Genomic DNA, 15,857 nt, shown 5'->3' on the forward strand with positions numbered 1-15,857 from the left:
AGCTCACAGCTCACTGGCACAGCCACTGCCAAACCCAGGAGGACAGCACGTGGCACAGCCGCCCACCTGGCACGGCTCTGGGACCCTTCCCCTCCCCACAGCCCCAGGGTATTCGGTCACAGAGACCCCCAGTCACAGCACAGGACAGTGGGGGAATAGGGGAACAGGGGGTGTCCAGGGGGAGCAGGGAGAGTCACGGTGGGGATGGGTTTTGGAGCCAAGTCCAAGCCATGCATGGGCCCTGCAGAGCAGCAGGGTTGGACCCTCCCTGGCTGTGGCTCCATGGAGGGAGATGCTGGTGCTGATGCTCAGTAAATCCACCAGGATTGTCCAGTCCCGACCCCTCTGCCCTCACCTAGAAATTATTGTCTTCATTGGTTTTAGAGAGACTGTACATGGAATTAAAAGATTTTGGCAGGAACCTACCTCTGAGCGCCCCATAACGACAGTGTGAAAATGGAGAAAAACATAAGATGAAGTGAAATGGCACAAACTCAAAAACACGACGGGAAATCAACAGAAAAGAAAACAAAAGCTGCACCCTGAAGAGCTGCAGGAAGACAGAGGGACCCAGTGGGCACTGCGGGGTAGGAGAGGGCTGGCAGCAGACCCTGGTGCCATCCCATGGGCAGCCTGGAACCCTCTGGGTGCTGAGGGGTGGGAGAGGGTCTGGCAGCAGACCCTGGTGCCATCCCACAGGCAGCCTAAACCCAGACCTGAGGTTGTGACCTGGGTCCCTCCTGACAGCTCTGTGCGTCCCCACCGCCATCCCAGGTGCCACTGGCAGGCAGGGGGTGACACAAGGGGTGATGCTTGGTGGCAGAGCAGGACAAGGTGCCCTCAGGTGACTCTGCTGGGCCCCCATGCTCCTGCAGGGAGTGTGTTGGGGTCACCCCTTAAGTGTCACTCGTCACCCTTGGGGTGTCTCCTTGGCACAGCCCCCTCCCCCTGCAGGGCCAGGCTCTCCAGCCCCCTGGAGTCAGGGGTGTCCTGGCTGGGGGACACGGTGACTCTCCCAGCCACCAGCCTGACACTCCCAGGCAGCAAAAGCGGGGCTGGGGGGGGGGGGGGCCAAACTTCTCCCCTCTCCACTGCTCCACCCCGGGGACAGCAAGGGCTGGGGGGGTGGCACGTACTGCAGCTCTCCTCGTCCGAGTTGTCCCCGCAGTCGTTGTCGTAGTCGCACTGCCAGCGGCCCGGCACGCAGCGGTTGTTCTTGCAGCGGAACTGGTACGGCTCGCAGGTGCGCTCGTCTGGGGGGCAGCAGGGACAGGGACAGGGTCAGGGACAGGGACAGCAGTGCCCCAAAGGAGGGCAGGGACAGGGACAGGGACAGGGACAGCAGTGCCCCAAAGGAGGGCAGGGACAGGGTCAGGGACAGCAGTGTCCCAAAGGAGGGCAGGGACAGGGACAGGGACAGGGTAAGCAGTGCCCCAGAGGAGGGCAAGGATGGGATGGGACAGGGTCAGCAGTGCCCTGCCATGAAGGGAAGGGAAGGGAAGGGAAGGGAAGGGAAGGGAAGGGAAGGGAAGGGAAGGGAAGGGAAGGGAAGGGAAGGGAAGGGAAGGGAAGGGAAGGGAAGGGAAGGGAAGGGAAGGGAAGGGAAGGGAAGGGAAGGGAAGGGAAGGGAAGGGAAGGGAAGGGAAGGGAAGGGAAGGGAAGGGAAGGGAAGGGAAGGGAAGGGAAGGGAAGGGAAGGGAAGGGAAGGGAAGGGAAGGGAAGGGAAGGGAAGGGAAGGGAAGGGAAGGGAAGGGAAGGGAAGGGAAGGGAAGGGAAGGGAAGGGAAGGGAAGGGAAGGGAAGGGAAGGGAAGGGAAGGGAAGGGATCAGAACTGCCCCAAACGAGGCAAGGGATCGACAGGGACACCTGTCAGCACCACCCCACACAAGGGGACAGAATGGAGACGGGGACAGGGGTCAGCATCGCCCTGAACAAGGCAACGGATGTGACAGGGACAGGTGTCAGCACTGCCCCGCACAAGGGGACAGGAGGGGACAGGGACAGGGGTCAGCACTGTCCTGAACGAGAATAAATATGGGACAGGGACAGGTGTGAGGATTCTGCTGCATGAGGGGAGGGACAGGACAGGGACAGGTGTCAGCACTGCCCTGCACAAGGGGACAGAGGGGACAGGGATGGGGTCAGCACTGCCCTACACAATGGGAGATATGGGACAGGGATGGGATCAGCACTGCTCCAAACGAGGGGAGGAATGGGACAAGGACAGAGGTCAGCACTGCCCTGTATGATGGGAGGATGAGACAGGGACAGGTGTCAGCACCGCCCTGAACATGAGGAGGGACAGGACAGGGACAGAGGTCAGCACTGCCCTGCCCTCCCTCTAACCCAGCCCTGCCACTCAGAAAAGGAGCAGCTGGAACTCCTGGGCACCCCAGAGGAGACAGCCAGTGCCAGGCCAGCCTGTCCCTCAGGGATCAGGGACACAAGATGACAGTGGCTTGTCCCCACGGCCCCTGCTCACCGCATTCCTCCTTGGGCTCATCGGATCCATCCCCACAGTCGTCCTCCCCGTCACACTTCCAGCGTGCCGGGATGCACCGGCCCGAGTCCTTGCACCGGAACTCGTCCACACCACAGGTCATTTGGGCTGGAGGGGACAAAGTGACACAGGCACAGGGCAGGGATCAGCACTGGTCAGGAGTGTGCTGCTCTCTGCAGGGCTGATGAACAGCCTGGAGCTGGGTGAGATTCCCCCTTCCCTTCCAAGCAGTTCTCCAGGGAGAAGTCAGGGGGAGGAGGATCCCAGCAGGACAGATCCAGACAGAGCCACCAACACCATCACCCACTGCCCACAGGGACTGAGCAGGGACCGAGGAGGGACTGGGGTAAACTGAGCAGGGACTGAGGAAGGATTGGGGTAGAACTGAGCAGGGACTGAGCAAGGACTGAGGTAGAACTGAGCAAAGACCAAGGAGGGACCAAGGAGGGACTGAGCAGCGACTGAGGAGGGACCAAGGTAGAAGTGGGCAGAGACTGAGCAGAGAGAGAGCAGGGACCAAGTAGGGACCAAGAAGGGACTGAGCAGGGACCTGCCACGCCACCAGCACACAGAGGTGGGTATTTGACAGGTGGGCAGAACCCCCTCCCCACACAGGTCCCTTACTGCAGTTAGCAGGTTCATCGGAGCCGTCCACGCAGTCGTTGTCACGGTCACAGACCCAGACACGGGGGATGCAGCGCTTGGTGATGGCACATTGGAACTGGTTGGGGGCACAGGTCACCTCCGCTGCAGGAGGGAGAAGGGGTCTCAGGAAGGACAGCAGGGCAGGCAGGGCCAGCCACCCCTTTCCCCAAAAAGCAGCCGTGGGGTTGAGAGGTGTGTGGATGCTCCAGGGATCACTGGAGCTGCTGTGCTCAGTGGGGGAGATGGAGCAGAGCCAGAAAATGGCCCCAGAAGACTCCAAGCTATGGGGGGACAGGGCAGAGGCAACCAGATCGCTCAGCTGGGCAACAGGCTCAGCCCAAATCCACTTCAAGGGACTTAAGGATTTCATTCCCACTAGGAAACAGCAGCGTCTGTAGGGGTGATGGGGACAGAGACCAGGGGTATGGAGAAAGCCCTGGGGCAACCCAGGGAGCCAAACACCCCAAGATACAGACCTGAGCCCCTCAATCTGACCCACACTTGCTCCCACCTGACACCCTGAGCCCCCCACTCACGACAGTCCTTCTCGTCCTCGCCGTCCCCGCAGTTGTCCTGCCCGTTGCAGCGGAAGATGCCGGGGATGCAGCGGTTGGTGTTGGTGCACTTGAACTGGCTGGGCAGGCAGACGTGGATGTCTGGGGAAGAGGTGACACAGTCAGGGGGTGGCAGGCTGCAGCTCCACGCTGTGGAGGCCTGGGGGTCACAAGGGGACACAGGGGACCTACCACAGTTGGCCTCGTCCGAGTTGTCCTGGCAGTCGTTGTCGCCGTCGCAGATGAAGGCGGGGTTGGTGCAGATCCCTGTGGAGCACTGGAACTGCCCCGGCCTGCACTTGAACTCAGCTGTGGGGTAACACAGGGCCACAGGTTTGCTCTGAGGAACATTTTCAGGGCACACCTCAACCTCAAACCCCCGCTCCACCCCTCTGGGGTCCTCTGCAGGGACCCAGCATGCAATTCTGGGCTCGGGCCCCACTCCATGGGACAACCCTGACACAGGGACAGATGTGTCCCACTGCTCCCTGAACCCTGTTATTGGACTGACCCTCCCCTCCACGGGGCTGTCCCAACAGCCGTGGGGTGCTGGGACTCGGGGGGGCTGTGTCACCCCCTGGCACTCACGGCAATCCTCCGGCTCGTCCGACCGGTCCCCGCAGTCGTCCTCGGTGTCGCATTTCCACCAGAAAGGGATGCACTTGTCGTTCTTGCAGACAAACTGATGGAGAGAGGAGCTCATGAGATGATTCAGGATGGGGAGGGGGAACCCCAAAAGATTTCATCCCAGTAAGCTCACTCAAGGGCACTGATCCTGTGCTGTCCCCTCCAGGTATTCCCAAATCCTGACCCAGAGCAAAGCCTTAACCCCACCCAGGCCCTGGGGTTTGAGGAGAGGGGTAGAAGAACATTCCAGAGCTGGAGGGTCTCTGGCTCCCCTGCACAGCCCCAGACATGAAGTGCCACAGGAGGGAGGTGCTGCCTGTACCCACAGAAGACTGTGCAACATCCCATCACCCCTGGGGAGATCATGGCAGGAGGGACACAGGCATGGGGAAATATCCAGGCAGGCAGGGACAGGCAGGGACAGGCAGGGACAGGCAGGGACAGGCAGGGACAGGCAGGCAGGGGCTTACCTGGCTGGCAGTGCAGTTGGACACGCAGGTTTTGCCATCACTGCCCAGGTAGAAGTTGGTGGGACAGGCACACTTGTGCCCCCCGCCCGGCGAGAGCAGGCAGAGGTTGCTGCAGCCGCCGTTGTTGGTCTTGCAGGGATGGTTGGGAACTGGGGAGAGCAGGGAACAACAGCAAATCAGACTGAGCTGGGGACCCTCTTGGTGGCATGGGAGTAGCAAGACCTTTGTCACCCTGCTCCTGCTCCCCCTGGCCAACCTGGTGTCCCCCCATGTCCCTTTCCTGGGGTGGTTCCCCAGCACCCCCAAGCCGTGCTCCGTGGGAAATTAATTTGTACTTCTGTTTCTCTAAAGTATCCAGTCTTATTTGCAAGGCCGCTCTTTGAAACTTGTTTCTAGTTCCATTTCTCTCTCAACAATGCCCGTCCTATTCCATGGCATGTGTAAGTCAGCATTTCTTATCTCCAGGTTTGCATACAGATGCACACTGCGTGAGCCTTCTGTCAGGCTTGGAGAATTTTCTACCAATCCATTCCCCACACTGCTCACCGTCGGGCTGGCGGTAGGGGTGGTAGATGTGGATGTCCATGGGCCGGTGCAAGGTGCTGATCAGCAGTGTCTTGTTGGCTCCTGTTGTCTTGTGGGCCCGGTTGATGGACTTGGTCTCCCAGTCGGTCCAGTAGATGAAATCCTCGAAGAGGGTGAGCGCGAAGATGTGCGGGATGTCCTGGCTCAGCACTGTGAGGGGAGCGGGCGCTCAGCGAGGGGCTGTGCGTTGTCCCCCTCCCACAAGGAAGCAGCCTGGACACAGAGGAGTGGCCAGAGCTGGGCACTGTCCCCAGCAGCCTTGGGGACACTCCAAGAGCTGACCCCCAGCTGGCACGCCGGGAGCCCCGGCGCTCTCACCCGTGTGCCGGTTGGAGCCGTCCAGGCTGGCGAACTCGATGTAGTCCTCGCGGGCATCGGCCCAGTAGATCCGGCTGTTGATGTAGTCGAGGGTGAGGCCGTTGGGCCACGTGATCTTGGTGTCCACGATGACGCTGCGGTTGGTGCCGTCCATGCCGATCTTCCCGATCAGAGAGTGGTCCCCCCAGTCCGTCCAGTAGAGGTAGCTGGGGATGAAACGGAAGAGCAGGAAGATGCTGAGTTGGAAACCACAGAAATTTCTCCCCGTGAGGGTGCTGAGGCCCTGGCACAGGATGCCCAGAGAAGCTGTGGCTGCCCCATCCCTGGAAGTGTCCGAGGTTGGAGGGGGCTTGGAGCAACCTGGGATAGTGGAAGGTGACTGCCCACAGCAGTGGGGTGGAACAAGATGGTCTTCAAGGTCCCTTCCATCCCAAACCACCCCATGACTCTGTGATAAATGGAGGTGCACAGGAACAGGGTAGGGAAAAGCATCCCAGTGTCCCAGAGGCCAAGAGGGAAGGCTCCATCCCATCTCCCAACCTCTGGGACTACGGCAAGATGACCACAGCTCCCTTCCCAGAGCAGAGCAGGTCCACGTCCCCTGGGCTCTCACCCGTTCTGCACGTCCACCACAAGCGCGCGGGGCTCGCGCAGGCCCGAGTTGACCAGCACGGTGCGGTACGCGCCGTTGAGCTTCGACACCTCGATGGTGTCCCGACCCTTGTCACACCAGTAGAGGTTTCCTCCCACCCAGTCCACAGCCAGCCCGTCGGGGTTGCTGAGCCCTGTGCGGTGAAGGACCTGCCAGGAGGAGTCAGAGGTGACAGGGCTGAGCAGAGAGAACCAAACCCTGATCTCTCAGGGGCGACAGCATCCCCCTCCCCAGCTCAGATCTTCTTCCTCACTCCCCTCTTAGGTTTAGATGGGATTTTGGGAAGAAATTCCTCCCTGTGAGGGTGGGCAGGCCCTGGCCCAGAGAAGCTGTGGCTGCCCTGGATCCCTGGAAGTGTCCAAGGCCAGGTTGGATGGGGCTTGGAGCAGCCTGGGATAGTGGAAGATGTCCCTGCCCATGGCAGGGGAGTGAAACTGGATGAACTTTAAGATCCCTTCTGACCCAAATCATTCCACAACTCCATGACCCTTCCCCCAAACTTCCTTGTCCCACATTTCAGGGCAGTGTGGAGCCCACCCTTGCTTGGGATGGGGCCGCAAAACATCCCACAGCAACTGGGGCTGACTCCCAAAGCCCAGTGATGACCCCACAGCGGGGCAGGAGGTGGGTGAGGCCCGGCTGCCCAGCTCAGGGGTGCCCCAGGGGCTGCCCCACGTCCTCACCTGGACGTTGCTGCCGTTGATGTGCATGCGGCGGATCATGCTGCCCTGCGTGGTGACATCTGTCCAGTAGATCATCTGCTCCCGGTAGTCGAAATCCAGAGCCACGGCGTTGTTCAGCCCCTGGAGAGCAGGGAGGGAGAAGGCTTGCAGCAGCCTCAGTGGCTGGCATGGGCTCTGGGGGGTTTTATAGAGCCCACAGCCTCCCTGCCTGCTCCTCGCTCACAGTGACCTCCTGACATTTAGATGGATCTACCATTCCCCAAGAGCCCAAACTCCTCAGCTGGCAGCTCCTGTGTCCTTCAGGGCCTGCTCCATCCCCAAATCCCAGCCACATGGGGCTGGTGTGCCTCCTGCTCCCAGCTCACCCCGCACCTGCTTGAGCAGAGTGTAGTTGGAGCCGTCCAGGTTGAGCTTCCGCAGATAGTAGCGGTTGGCGAAGATGAGGAAAGGCTCTTCATCTGCACGGGGAAAGAGGGAAAAGTGGCAGGGGAGCACTGCTGGGATGTGGGCAGAACCTCGCAGACCTGCCACCCTCCCAGCTCCACTCCCTCATGAGCCTTGCAGCCACTTCACCCTCCAACTCCAGCGCCAGGAGCATCCCACGGTCACCAGGAACATCCTGGGCTCTGCGCCCACACCTGGCTCTCACCTGTGACAGCCTTGCAGCTGGTGGGGTTGTCAGGTCTGAGCTTGTAGCCCTCAGTGCAGAGGCACTTGTAGCTGCCCAGGGTGTTGATGCACTTCTGGCTGCAGGGGTAGGTGGTGGAGCACTCGTCGATGTCGATGCACGTCTTCCCGTCGTCCTTCAGCCGGAACCCGGGACGGCATCTGCACTGCAGGAGCAACCCGGAGCTGTCAGACACCTCCAAGGCCCTCGCTGGGAGGTGGCAGGTGCTAGGAGGTGACAAGTGTCACCACGGGACACGCAGACTCAGCAAGGACAGCTGAGATCCACAAACACTGCCTGAAGCGCCCGTGTCACGTCCCTGGCCCAGCTGGCACAGGACAGACACAAGCCTCACGTCTGAGGAGGAGGAAGGAGAGGGAACAGCAGGAGCTGTGCCAGGGGAGGTTTAGGCTGGATATCAGGAAAAGGTTCTTCCCCCAGAGGATGGTCAGGCACTGTTGGCTGGCACAGCCCCAAGGCTGCCAGAGCTCCAGGAGCATTTGGACAACTGTCAGGCACAGGGTGAGATTGCTGAGGTCTCCTGTGCAGGGGCAGGAGTTGGACTTCAACAATGATTGTAGGTCCCTTCCAACTCAGGGCATTCTGTAATTCTATGACCTCTGCAGCCAGCCCCCCACCCCGTGGCCCCCTACCTTGTACCCAATCTTGAGGTCCTCACACTCCTGGGAGCAGCCACTCAGCTTCTTGTTGAGGCACTCGTTGATGAAGCAGTTGAGCTCGTCAGAGCCGTCGGCGCAGTCGTTGTTGTTGTCGCAGAGCAGCGCCTCAGAGATGCAATTCCCGTTCTTGCAGAGGAAGAAGGAGTCGTTGCACTTGTTTTCTGCAGAGGGGAGGTGGCAGTGGTCAGTGGGGGGTGGCTGGGGTTCCGCTATCCCCCCCCAGGACCCCACCGTGACCCCAGCAGGTACCTGGGCTGCTGCAGCGCGGGTTCTTGGGCGCCTCGTCCGAGTGGTCGTGGCAGTCGAACTCCCCATCGCATTCCCACTGCCGGTTGCTGAGGCAGCGGCCGTTCTGACAGCGGAACTCGTGGGGGCCACAGGTGGGATACTCTGAGGGAGGGTGAGGGGCTCAGCCAGCATCCCACCTTCCGGAAACTTCCGGAGGCACCGTGGAGCCGCTCGGAGAGATAGAGAGGCACCATGGAGCCAAACCTTCCTGAGCTGCTGGGAGTGACAGGGACACCACACTGGGACAGGGCTGCCCTGCACACACACTCTGTTTGGATCTCTCTGTGCGTTTGGATCTCTCTGTGGGTTTGGATCTCTCTGTGGGTTTGGATCTCTGTGTCAGGGATGGGGGGCTGCTCTCCACTAACAATCCCCTTCTGCTGCCTCTCTGGGTTCCCTCTCACCACACTCACACCAATCCCCCTCTGGGGTGATGAAGACCCTCCCAGGGTACTGTCCCAAAGCCCAGGAGGACACAGCTGGGTCAGTGCCCCGGGGGTCCCACAGACACCCACCACATTCCGGGGACTCGTCGGAGCCGTCGCCGCAGTCGTCGTCGTGGTCGCAGACGAAGTGCTTGGGGATGCACTGCCGGTTCCCACACATGAACTCCCGCTCGTCACAGGTGTTGTTGTACACTGCAACGGGGCACCACCACCGTCAGCCCCCGCCAGCCCCCGGCCTCCCCCAGCCCCCGCCCTCGGGCACTCACAGCAGCCGGCAGCGAGGGTCTCATCGGCCCCGTCCGCGCAGTCCTTGTCCCCGTCACAGAGCCAGCGCTCCGGCACGCACACGTAGCTGCCCGGGCACTGGAAGGATCCTGAGCTGCAGGTGGTCAGCCCTGGGGAAGGGAGGAGCAGGATGGAGTCCGGTCACCCCACTGCTGGAAGCTCTGGGGAGCCCCAAGATGCAGAGCTCGGGAGAGCGGTGAGACCACGGGTGGCAGAAGGGATGGGCAGAGGCAGGAACATGGATGCAGGAACATGGAGATGGAGCAGGCAGGGACTGAGAGGGGGAGAAGGGCTGGAGCAGACTCACGGCAGCGACTGTCCTCATCAGAGCCGTCCCCGCAGTCATCGGCCCCATCACACACCCAGAGCTTGGAGATGCAGCGGTGGTTGTTGCACTCGAACTGCACGGGGTAGCAGAACTTGTCTGGGAGAGGAGAAGAGGAGCAGATGGGGGTCAGAGCGAGGTGATAAAGGCAGGAAGCACCAGCAGAGTGTGGCCAGGCTGGGTCAGCTGGGCTCCAGGGGCCCAGGGGGGTGTTGGGGGTACTGCTTGTGGTCCCACAGGGCTGGTGTGGGACTCGCTGCTGCTGGATCTGAGGAAGATCCCCAGCTCCTGAGCACTGTTTGGGGCTTGTTCCAGGAGGTTAGAACTGAAAATGCAGCTGAAGGGAGCCATAACTGGTCCCATTCAAAAGGGCCACAGACACTTGTGCATGTGCTGAGCAAACCAGCACAAGAGGACATTTACACTGGTCACAGCTAAAAGCCCAAGAGTGTGGAGTAAAACCACAGAGGGGGGAAGAATCTGGGGTCTGTCCTTGGCAAATGGATGTCAGGGAGAGAAGAGGGTCCTGCCCACCCTCCAGCACCACCCCGTGCCCCAGGCAAATCCTGACTGTCCCCACCCTGCCGCTCACTGCACTGGGTCTCATCTTCGCCGTTCTCGCAGTCGTCCTCCTTGTCACAGGTCCAGGTCATGGGGATGCACCTCCCGCTCGGGCAGGCAAAGTAGTTGGATGGACATTTGGGCTTCCTCCCACCTACTTTGTGATGGAAACACCAGTGAGGATGACGACACGGCCACATCCTGCCTCCTCCCAGCCCAGAACTGAAGGATTCCTCCCCAAAATCCCCCTGAGGTCCCAGATCCCTGCGGCACCATCTGTGCGGGAGCCACACGAGCAGAGGACAACAGTCCCAGTGGGCAGACAAAGCCTCCACAGCCCAAGCAGACCCCAAAGGGGCATCCCTGCCCCCAGAGCCCCCTCTGCCCTCCTGCTCTCACCGGGGCAGTTGCGCTCGTCCGAGTAATCGCCGCAGTCGTTGGAGCCGTCACACACCCAGCTGGGCGCGTAGCACAGGGACGTGTGCTCACACTTCTGGAACGTGGTGCCCTTCACCCCCAGCTTGAAGTAGCTGCTGCAGTCGGTGGCAGCTGAGAGGAATCACAGCAGAAGCCCCGGTGACACAGCAAGAACCACGGCAGGAGCCCCCTGGTCTGGCTCCACCACGTGGCATTGGCCCTGCTGCCAGAGCCCACCACACCCCACACACCCCAAAATGTGCCCACACATGCCCAGAGCTGCAGGGATCCAGCAGGTGGTGGGGTGCTGAGCATGGCACAGGGGGGCTGCAGGGGTGGGCTGGGGCTGCCTCATCCCAGGACAGGAGCAGGACCCTCCTCCCTCCCTGACCCAGCCCAAATCCCAAAGCCCCAGGTCCCTGCTGCCGGCACCGAGAGCAGGAGCATCTCCAGAGCTGAGGAGGGGCCAGGGGCAGCAGCTGGGCACTCACTGCAGTTCATTTCATCAGATGCATCCTCGCAGTCGATGAACTGGTTGCAGCGGCTGGAATTCCCGATGCAGGTCCCGTCCCGGCAGCGGAACTCGGTCGCGGCACAGCTGGTTTCTGCCAGGGGGAAGAAGCCCCCACAGTCAATGAGGCAGGGTGGGGGGACCCCACGTGCACACCCACCCCATGGCACCCACACCCCCCCACTGCCCACACAGCTCTGGGATGCTCAGAGTGCTCCCAAACCTGATCCCTTTCTGGATGAGACCCGGTGCCTCCCAGCTCACAATCTGCCTGGCAGCCTGAGCCCCTCTCCCTGGCACAACCAGACCTGGACAGGACTCTGAGAAGCTCCCGACTGCCCCTGTCAGTTTGGAACCGAGCAGACCTATCCTGCAGCCCCCTAAGGGGATGCCTGGGAGCCATGAGGAGCAGTGACACTACGCCGTGTGCCCCTCCTGGCTGTCAAACCACTCTCTCTGGGAAGCTCCGGGTGCTGCGTGCCCATGCCCAGGAGCTTTTCCTCTCAGCTGTCACTCTGTAAGCTTTACTGAGCAGCACAAGCTTGACCTTGACTCTCCGTTAAGCCCTGGCTCTGCTCTGCTCCTGTCAAGCTGATGGTAACTCCCTCCTGAAGCTGCTGTCCCTGTCCCAGGCAGCTGACGGAGCCCTGGCAGGGGCTGGCGGGGTGCCAGGCAGACACTCACTGTTACAGGGCACCTCGTCCGAGTTGTCCCCGCAGTTGTCCACGCCGTCACACCAGTAGCGACTGGCGACGCAGCGCCCGTTCATGCAGTGCAGGTAGCCCTTCTTGCACTTGCGGCTGCCTGCCAGGGAGGAAGAGGAGGAAGAGGAAGAGGAGAAGGTGAGTAGAAGGAGGGCAAGCATCCCTGAGGGTCTCAGATCCTTGGGGACCTTCCAGCAGGGGAAGAAACCACAGAGCAGGATCAGGGAACCCACTCCCTCGTGGAGAGGGGAGAGGGCTGCTCTTTGAGGGTGCTGCAGACCCCACTGGCTCAGCTCCAGGGTTCCTGTGCTCTCCAGCATGTCCCCAGCACTGGGAAAGGTCTGGAGACCTTAAAGCCTGGCTGGGTGAAGCTCTGGGAGGACAGGAGGGACCGTGAGCACCTGATGGATGGAAGGACACCCTGGAGTCCTTGTGCCCTTTGCTGAGCAACCCTGGCAATGTCCAAAGCCAGGCTGGATGTGGCTTGGAGCAAGTCAGATGTGGCTGGGCTAGTGGAAGATGTCCCAGAGTGAAATGAGCTGAGCTTTAAGGTCCCTCCCAACCCAAACCATTCCATGGTTCCATGACCTTGAACATAGGAAAAAGGATTGATTTACTACAGTGCTGTGAATCCTGCCTTCCATCCTTTTAGTTTTTGCCTCCATCCTCTTTAAGATTTAATGGCAAACTGGAAGAGGTTCTCAGACTAATTAACGAGGGACAGACCTTGCAAGGCTGTGTGGAGGTACGTGCCTCGTGTGTTTGGTTGCCTTGAAGGGGAAGCCTCTGATTTTGTTCCCTTCCAACCCAAACCGTTCTGTGATTCTCTGAGTGGAGCTGGCAGCTTGGGCAGGGTGTCTGGGGGTGCTGGGGTGCGTGTGTGGGTGAGCAAGGCAGCAAGAGGAGGAACCTTACTGCAGTAGGACTGCTTCTCGTCCGACTTGTCCTTGCAGTGCACGACGCCGTCGCAGGTGCGGCTGAAGTCGATGCATTCGCCGTTCCCGCACTCAAACTCCTCGTGCACGTTGCAGGTGGAATTCACAGCTGGACAGAGCACGGGAATGTCAGCTCAGCCAAGCTGGGATCAGCCTCGCCCCTTCCTTTGCTCAGCCCCTCCCACCCCCCTCACCTTTGCAGGTGAGATCCTCCTGCAGGACCCGCTCCCCACGGCAGGAGCAGTTGACGTGGCCCTTGGGGGTGAGCAGGCACAGGTCCTGGCAGCCGCCGTTGTTCACCTGGCACAGGGACAGCTCGCCTAGGACAGAGGGACAGTGGTCACACCACAGACAGACCCAGCAGCCCTTGCCCCTCGTCCTCCCTGCTGGGACAAAAAGTAGGGATCCCTCCCCAGGGATCTCTTCCCATGGGGCTATGGAAGGTGTAGGGGGCTGGAGGCACCTGGTTTCCCCAGATTTTACAAGGAGATGCCCTGGGAAGAGCAGGGACAGGGCAAATCCTCTCTGTCTTCAGCCTGGACTGGGTTTGGGGATGGACAACTCCGGTGTGAGAGTCACAAAGGGGCAACAATAAGCTGGGAAGGACAATGGGATGATTCCCAAAGGGCTAGGAAGGATGAGGGGATGGATTCCCAAAGGGCCCGAACGGACAGAGAGCTGGCTTCTCAAAGAGCCACGAAAGGACGGTGGGATGGGTTCCCAAAGGACCATGAAGGATGGTGGGGTGGGTTCCCAAAAGACAAGGAAGGACAGTGGGATGGGTTCCCAAAGGACCATGATGGACCGTGGGATGGGTTCCCAAAAGACAAGGAAGGACAGTGGGATAGGTTCCCAAAGGATCATGATGGACAGTGGGATGGGTTCCCAAAGGACCATGATGGACAGTGGGATGGGTTCCCAAAGGATCATGATGGACAGTGGGATGGGTTCCCAAAGGATCATGATGGACAGTGGGATGGGTTCCTGAAGAGCCAGGAAGGATGGTGGGATGACTCCCAAATAGACAATGAAGGATGGTGGGATGGATTCCTGAAGTGCCAGAAAGGACATTGGGATGGGTTCCCCTTCCCCAGGACTGCTGCCAGGGTGAGGGGCAGAGGGCAGGGACACTGCAGTGACACCAGAGGGTCCTCACAGCTGTCGGTGTCGTTGGCCACGGCGATGATGCCCATGGGCTGCTGGGGGATGTCCACGCGCAGCAGCTTCATGTCGGTGCCCACGTATTTGTTGGCACGCTGCACGGCCCGGCGCACCCAGTCCGTCCAGAAGATGTAATCGCCGTACACGGCCAGGCCAAAGGGGTGCACGGGCTCCGACTTCAGGATCACCTGCCGGGCACAGAATCGTGGGAGGGGTTGGGTTGGAAAGGATCTTAAAACTCATTCGGTTCCCACATCCCTGCCATGGGCGGGTACACCTTCCAGGGTTGCTCCAAGCTCCATCCAACTTGTCCTTGGACACTTCACAGAATCCTCGAGGTTGGAAAAGATCTCCAAGATCAAATCCAACCTGTGACCAACTCCCTCCAGAGCAGTCAGTGCCATGTCCAGCAGTTCCTTGGACACCTCCAGGCATGGTGACTCCACCACCAACCTGGGCTGCCCCTTCCAATGTTTAACAACCCTTTCCATAAAGAAATTCCTTCTCATGTCCAACATGAACCTCCTCTGATGCAGCTTGAAGCTATGTCCTCACTTCTCAGGGACACGGCCCAACTGGGAGTAGGAGGAACCCACTGTGGGATGCAGCCCCACAGCCCCCTAAACACAGTGGCCACCCCAGTGGGATGCCTGACCTCTCCAGCCCCAGGAACAGCTCTGCTTCCCTCTGGCCACACTCCAGCCCCAGTTTTCCTCCCCATCTCACTGGCCTCAGACTCACATGGCGATGGGAGCCGTCGTATTCGCAGCGCTCGATCTTGTCCAGGGTGGCATCAGAGAAGTAAATCTTCTCAGCCTTGTGGTCGATGGCCAACCCGTTGGGCGTCCGTATGTCCTGGTCGATGATGATGAGGACGTTGGCACCAGAGAGGGTGGCCCGCATGATGCTGGGGTGCTGCTCATTCCAGTTGGTCCAGAACATCAGGCTGGGAGGGGAGGGACACACAACGGCTTTGGAGCCCCAGCTCAGCCACATCCAGGCTGGCTCAGCCCATCCCTCCACATCTGGGGGGGCTTACAGAGACTGGGGCACACATGGGACATCATTCCCACGTAAAACGAGTGGGAAGGGGGCGAATGAGGCTGCTGCAGCCAGCTGGGAAATGTGGCACCCCATGGATGGGGATGGGACAGGGGGTCTGGAGCTGCTTTGTGGGGAGGGGGCTACAGGGTCTTTCCTCCCTGGGGGTCCAATCCTCTCTGTGCTGGGATCCAGAGCTTCCTCCCCACAATGTCCACTGGGACCACGTGGATCCCTGGCGGGGCTGGCTGGACCATCAATGGCCACTCACTTCTGGCACTCGTCCAGCACGAAGGCTCGGGGGTGGTCGTCCCCTGACATGGTGATCACGGTCTCCCTCTCAAAGGCCCCGACCCGGCTCTGGTTCACGGTGTGCCGGGTGATGGTGGAGGTGGTGTAGCTGGTCCAGTACAGCGTGTCCCAGCCGCGGTGGTACGCCAGCCCCTCCACCGAGCCCACGTCTGTGGGGACAGCAAAGGTCACACCCAGCGCGGACCCCGGCAAGGCTGTGGGTCACCCTGCATGGCCAGCGCTGACCCTGACACTGGGATGTTGAAGTTTTTGCTTTTAATTACAGCCCAAAAATCCCTCGGAGGCTTTGGCTGCCGGGTGGGGACTCAGTAGGGCTGGGGGCTGTGCTCAGGGGGGCACAGAGACCCCTGAGACTCCGGAGTCTCGTGGGTAGAGCTGTGTTGGAATGACCCTCCCTTGCAGGAAAGCTGAGGGATGCACACCTACAATGCACCAAGGACTTGAATTTGGCTCTCAAACTCCACACCAGCCAGACCTTGCTGTGGGTCCA

The 15,857-nt window shown here is 60.5% G+C and overlaps 1 protein-coding gene across 7 annotated transcripts in view; it reads right to left on the reverse strand.

Annotated features, from left to right (window-relative positions):
• Positions 1-15,857, reverse strand: part of LRP1 (LDL receptor related protein 1) — a 78,635-nt gene that overhangs the window by 9,322 nt on the left and 53,456 nt on the right. For 3 of the 7 annotated variants that reach the window (XM_054004703.1, XM_054004700.1, XM_054004706.1), the window contains 27 exons: positions 15,327-15,516; positions 14,756-14,960; positions 14,010-14,202; positions 13,048-13,173; positions 12,834-12,962; positions 11,899-12,018; positions 11,195-11,308; positions 10,686-10,835; positions 10,306-10,443; positions 9,708-9,824; positions 9,382-9,510; positions 9,185-9,307; positions 8,631-8,771; positions 8,355-8,542; positions 7,684-7,867; positions 7,407-7,492; positions 7,035-7,154; positions 6,313-6,500; positions 5,700-5,905; positions 5,343-5,531; positions 4,797-4,945; positions 4,288-4,381; positions 3,892-4,008; positions 3,682-3,801; positions 3,125-3,247; positions 2,483-2,608; positions 1,137-1,253 (listed from right to left, as the gene is read on the reverse strand). In XM_054004703.1, the coding sequence (XP_053860678.1) occupies positions 1,137-1,253; positions 2,483-2,608; positions 3,125-3,247; positions 3,682-3,801; positions 3,892-4,008; positions 4,288-4,381; positions 4,797-4,945; positions 5,343-5,531; positions 5,700-5,905; positions 6,313-6,500; positions 7,035-7,154; positions 7,407-7,492; positions 7,684-7,867; positions 8,355-8,542; positions 8,631-8,771; positions 9,185-9,307; positions 9,382-9,510; positions 9,708-9,824; positions 10,306-10,443; positions 10,686-10,835; positions 11,195-11,308; positions 11,899-12,018; positions 12,834-12,962; positions 13,048-13,173; positions 14,010-14,202; positions 14,756-14,960; positions 15,327-15,516 (3,882 nt within the window). The remainder of the gene's footprint in view (positions 1-1,136; positions 1,254-2,482; positions 2,609-3,124; positions 3,248-3,681; positions 3,802-3,891; positions 4,009-4,287; positions 4,382-4,796; positions 4,946-5,342; positions 5,532-5,699; positions 5,906-6,312; positions 6,501-7,034; positions 7,155-7,406; positions 7,493-7,683; positions 7,868-8,354; positions 8,543-8,630; positions 8,772-9,184; positions 9,308-9,381; positions 9,511-9,707; positions 9,825-10,305; positions 10,444-10,685; positions 10,836-11,194; positions 11,309-11,898; positions 12,019-12,833; positions 12,963-13,047; positions 13,174-14,009; positions 14,203-14,755; positions 14,961-15,326; positions 15,517-15,857) is intronic. The other 4 variants (XM_054004704.1, XM_054004701.1, XM_054004705.1 and 1 more) reach the window with 3 other exon arrangements.

Source organism: Vidua macroura, unplaced genomic scaffold, assembly GCF_024509145.1.
Source record: "Vidua macroura isolate BioBank_ID:100142 unplaced genomic scaffold, ASM2450914v1 whyUn_scaffold_107, whole genome shotgun sequence".
Classification (NCBI taxonomy): Eukaryota; Metazoa; Chordata; class Aves; order Passeriformes; family Viduidae; genus Vidua; species Vidua macroura.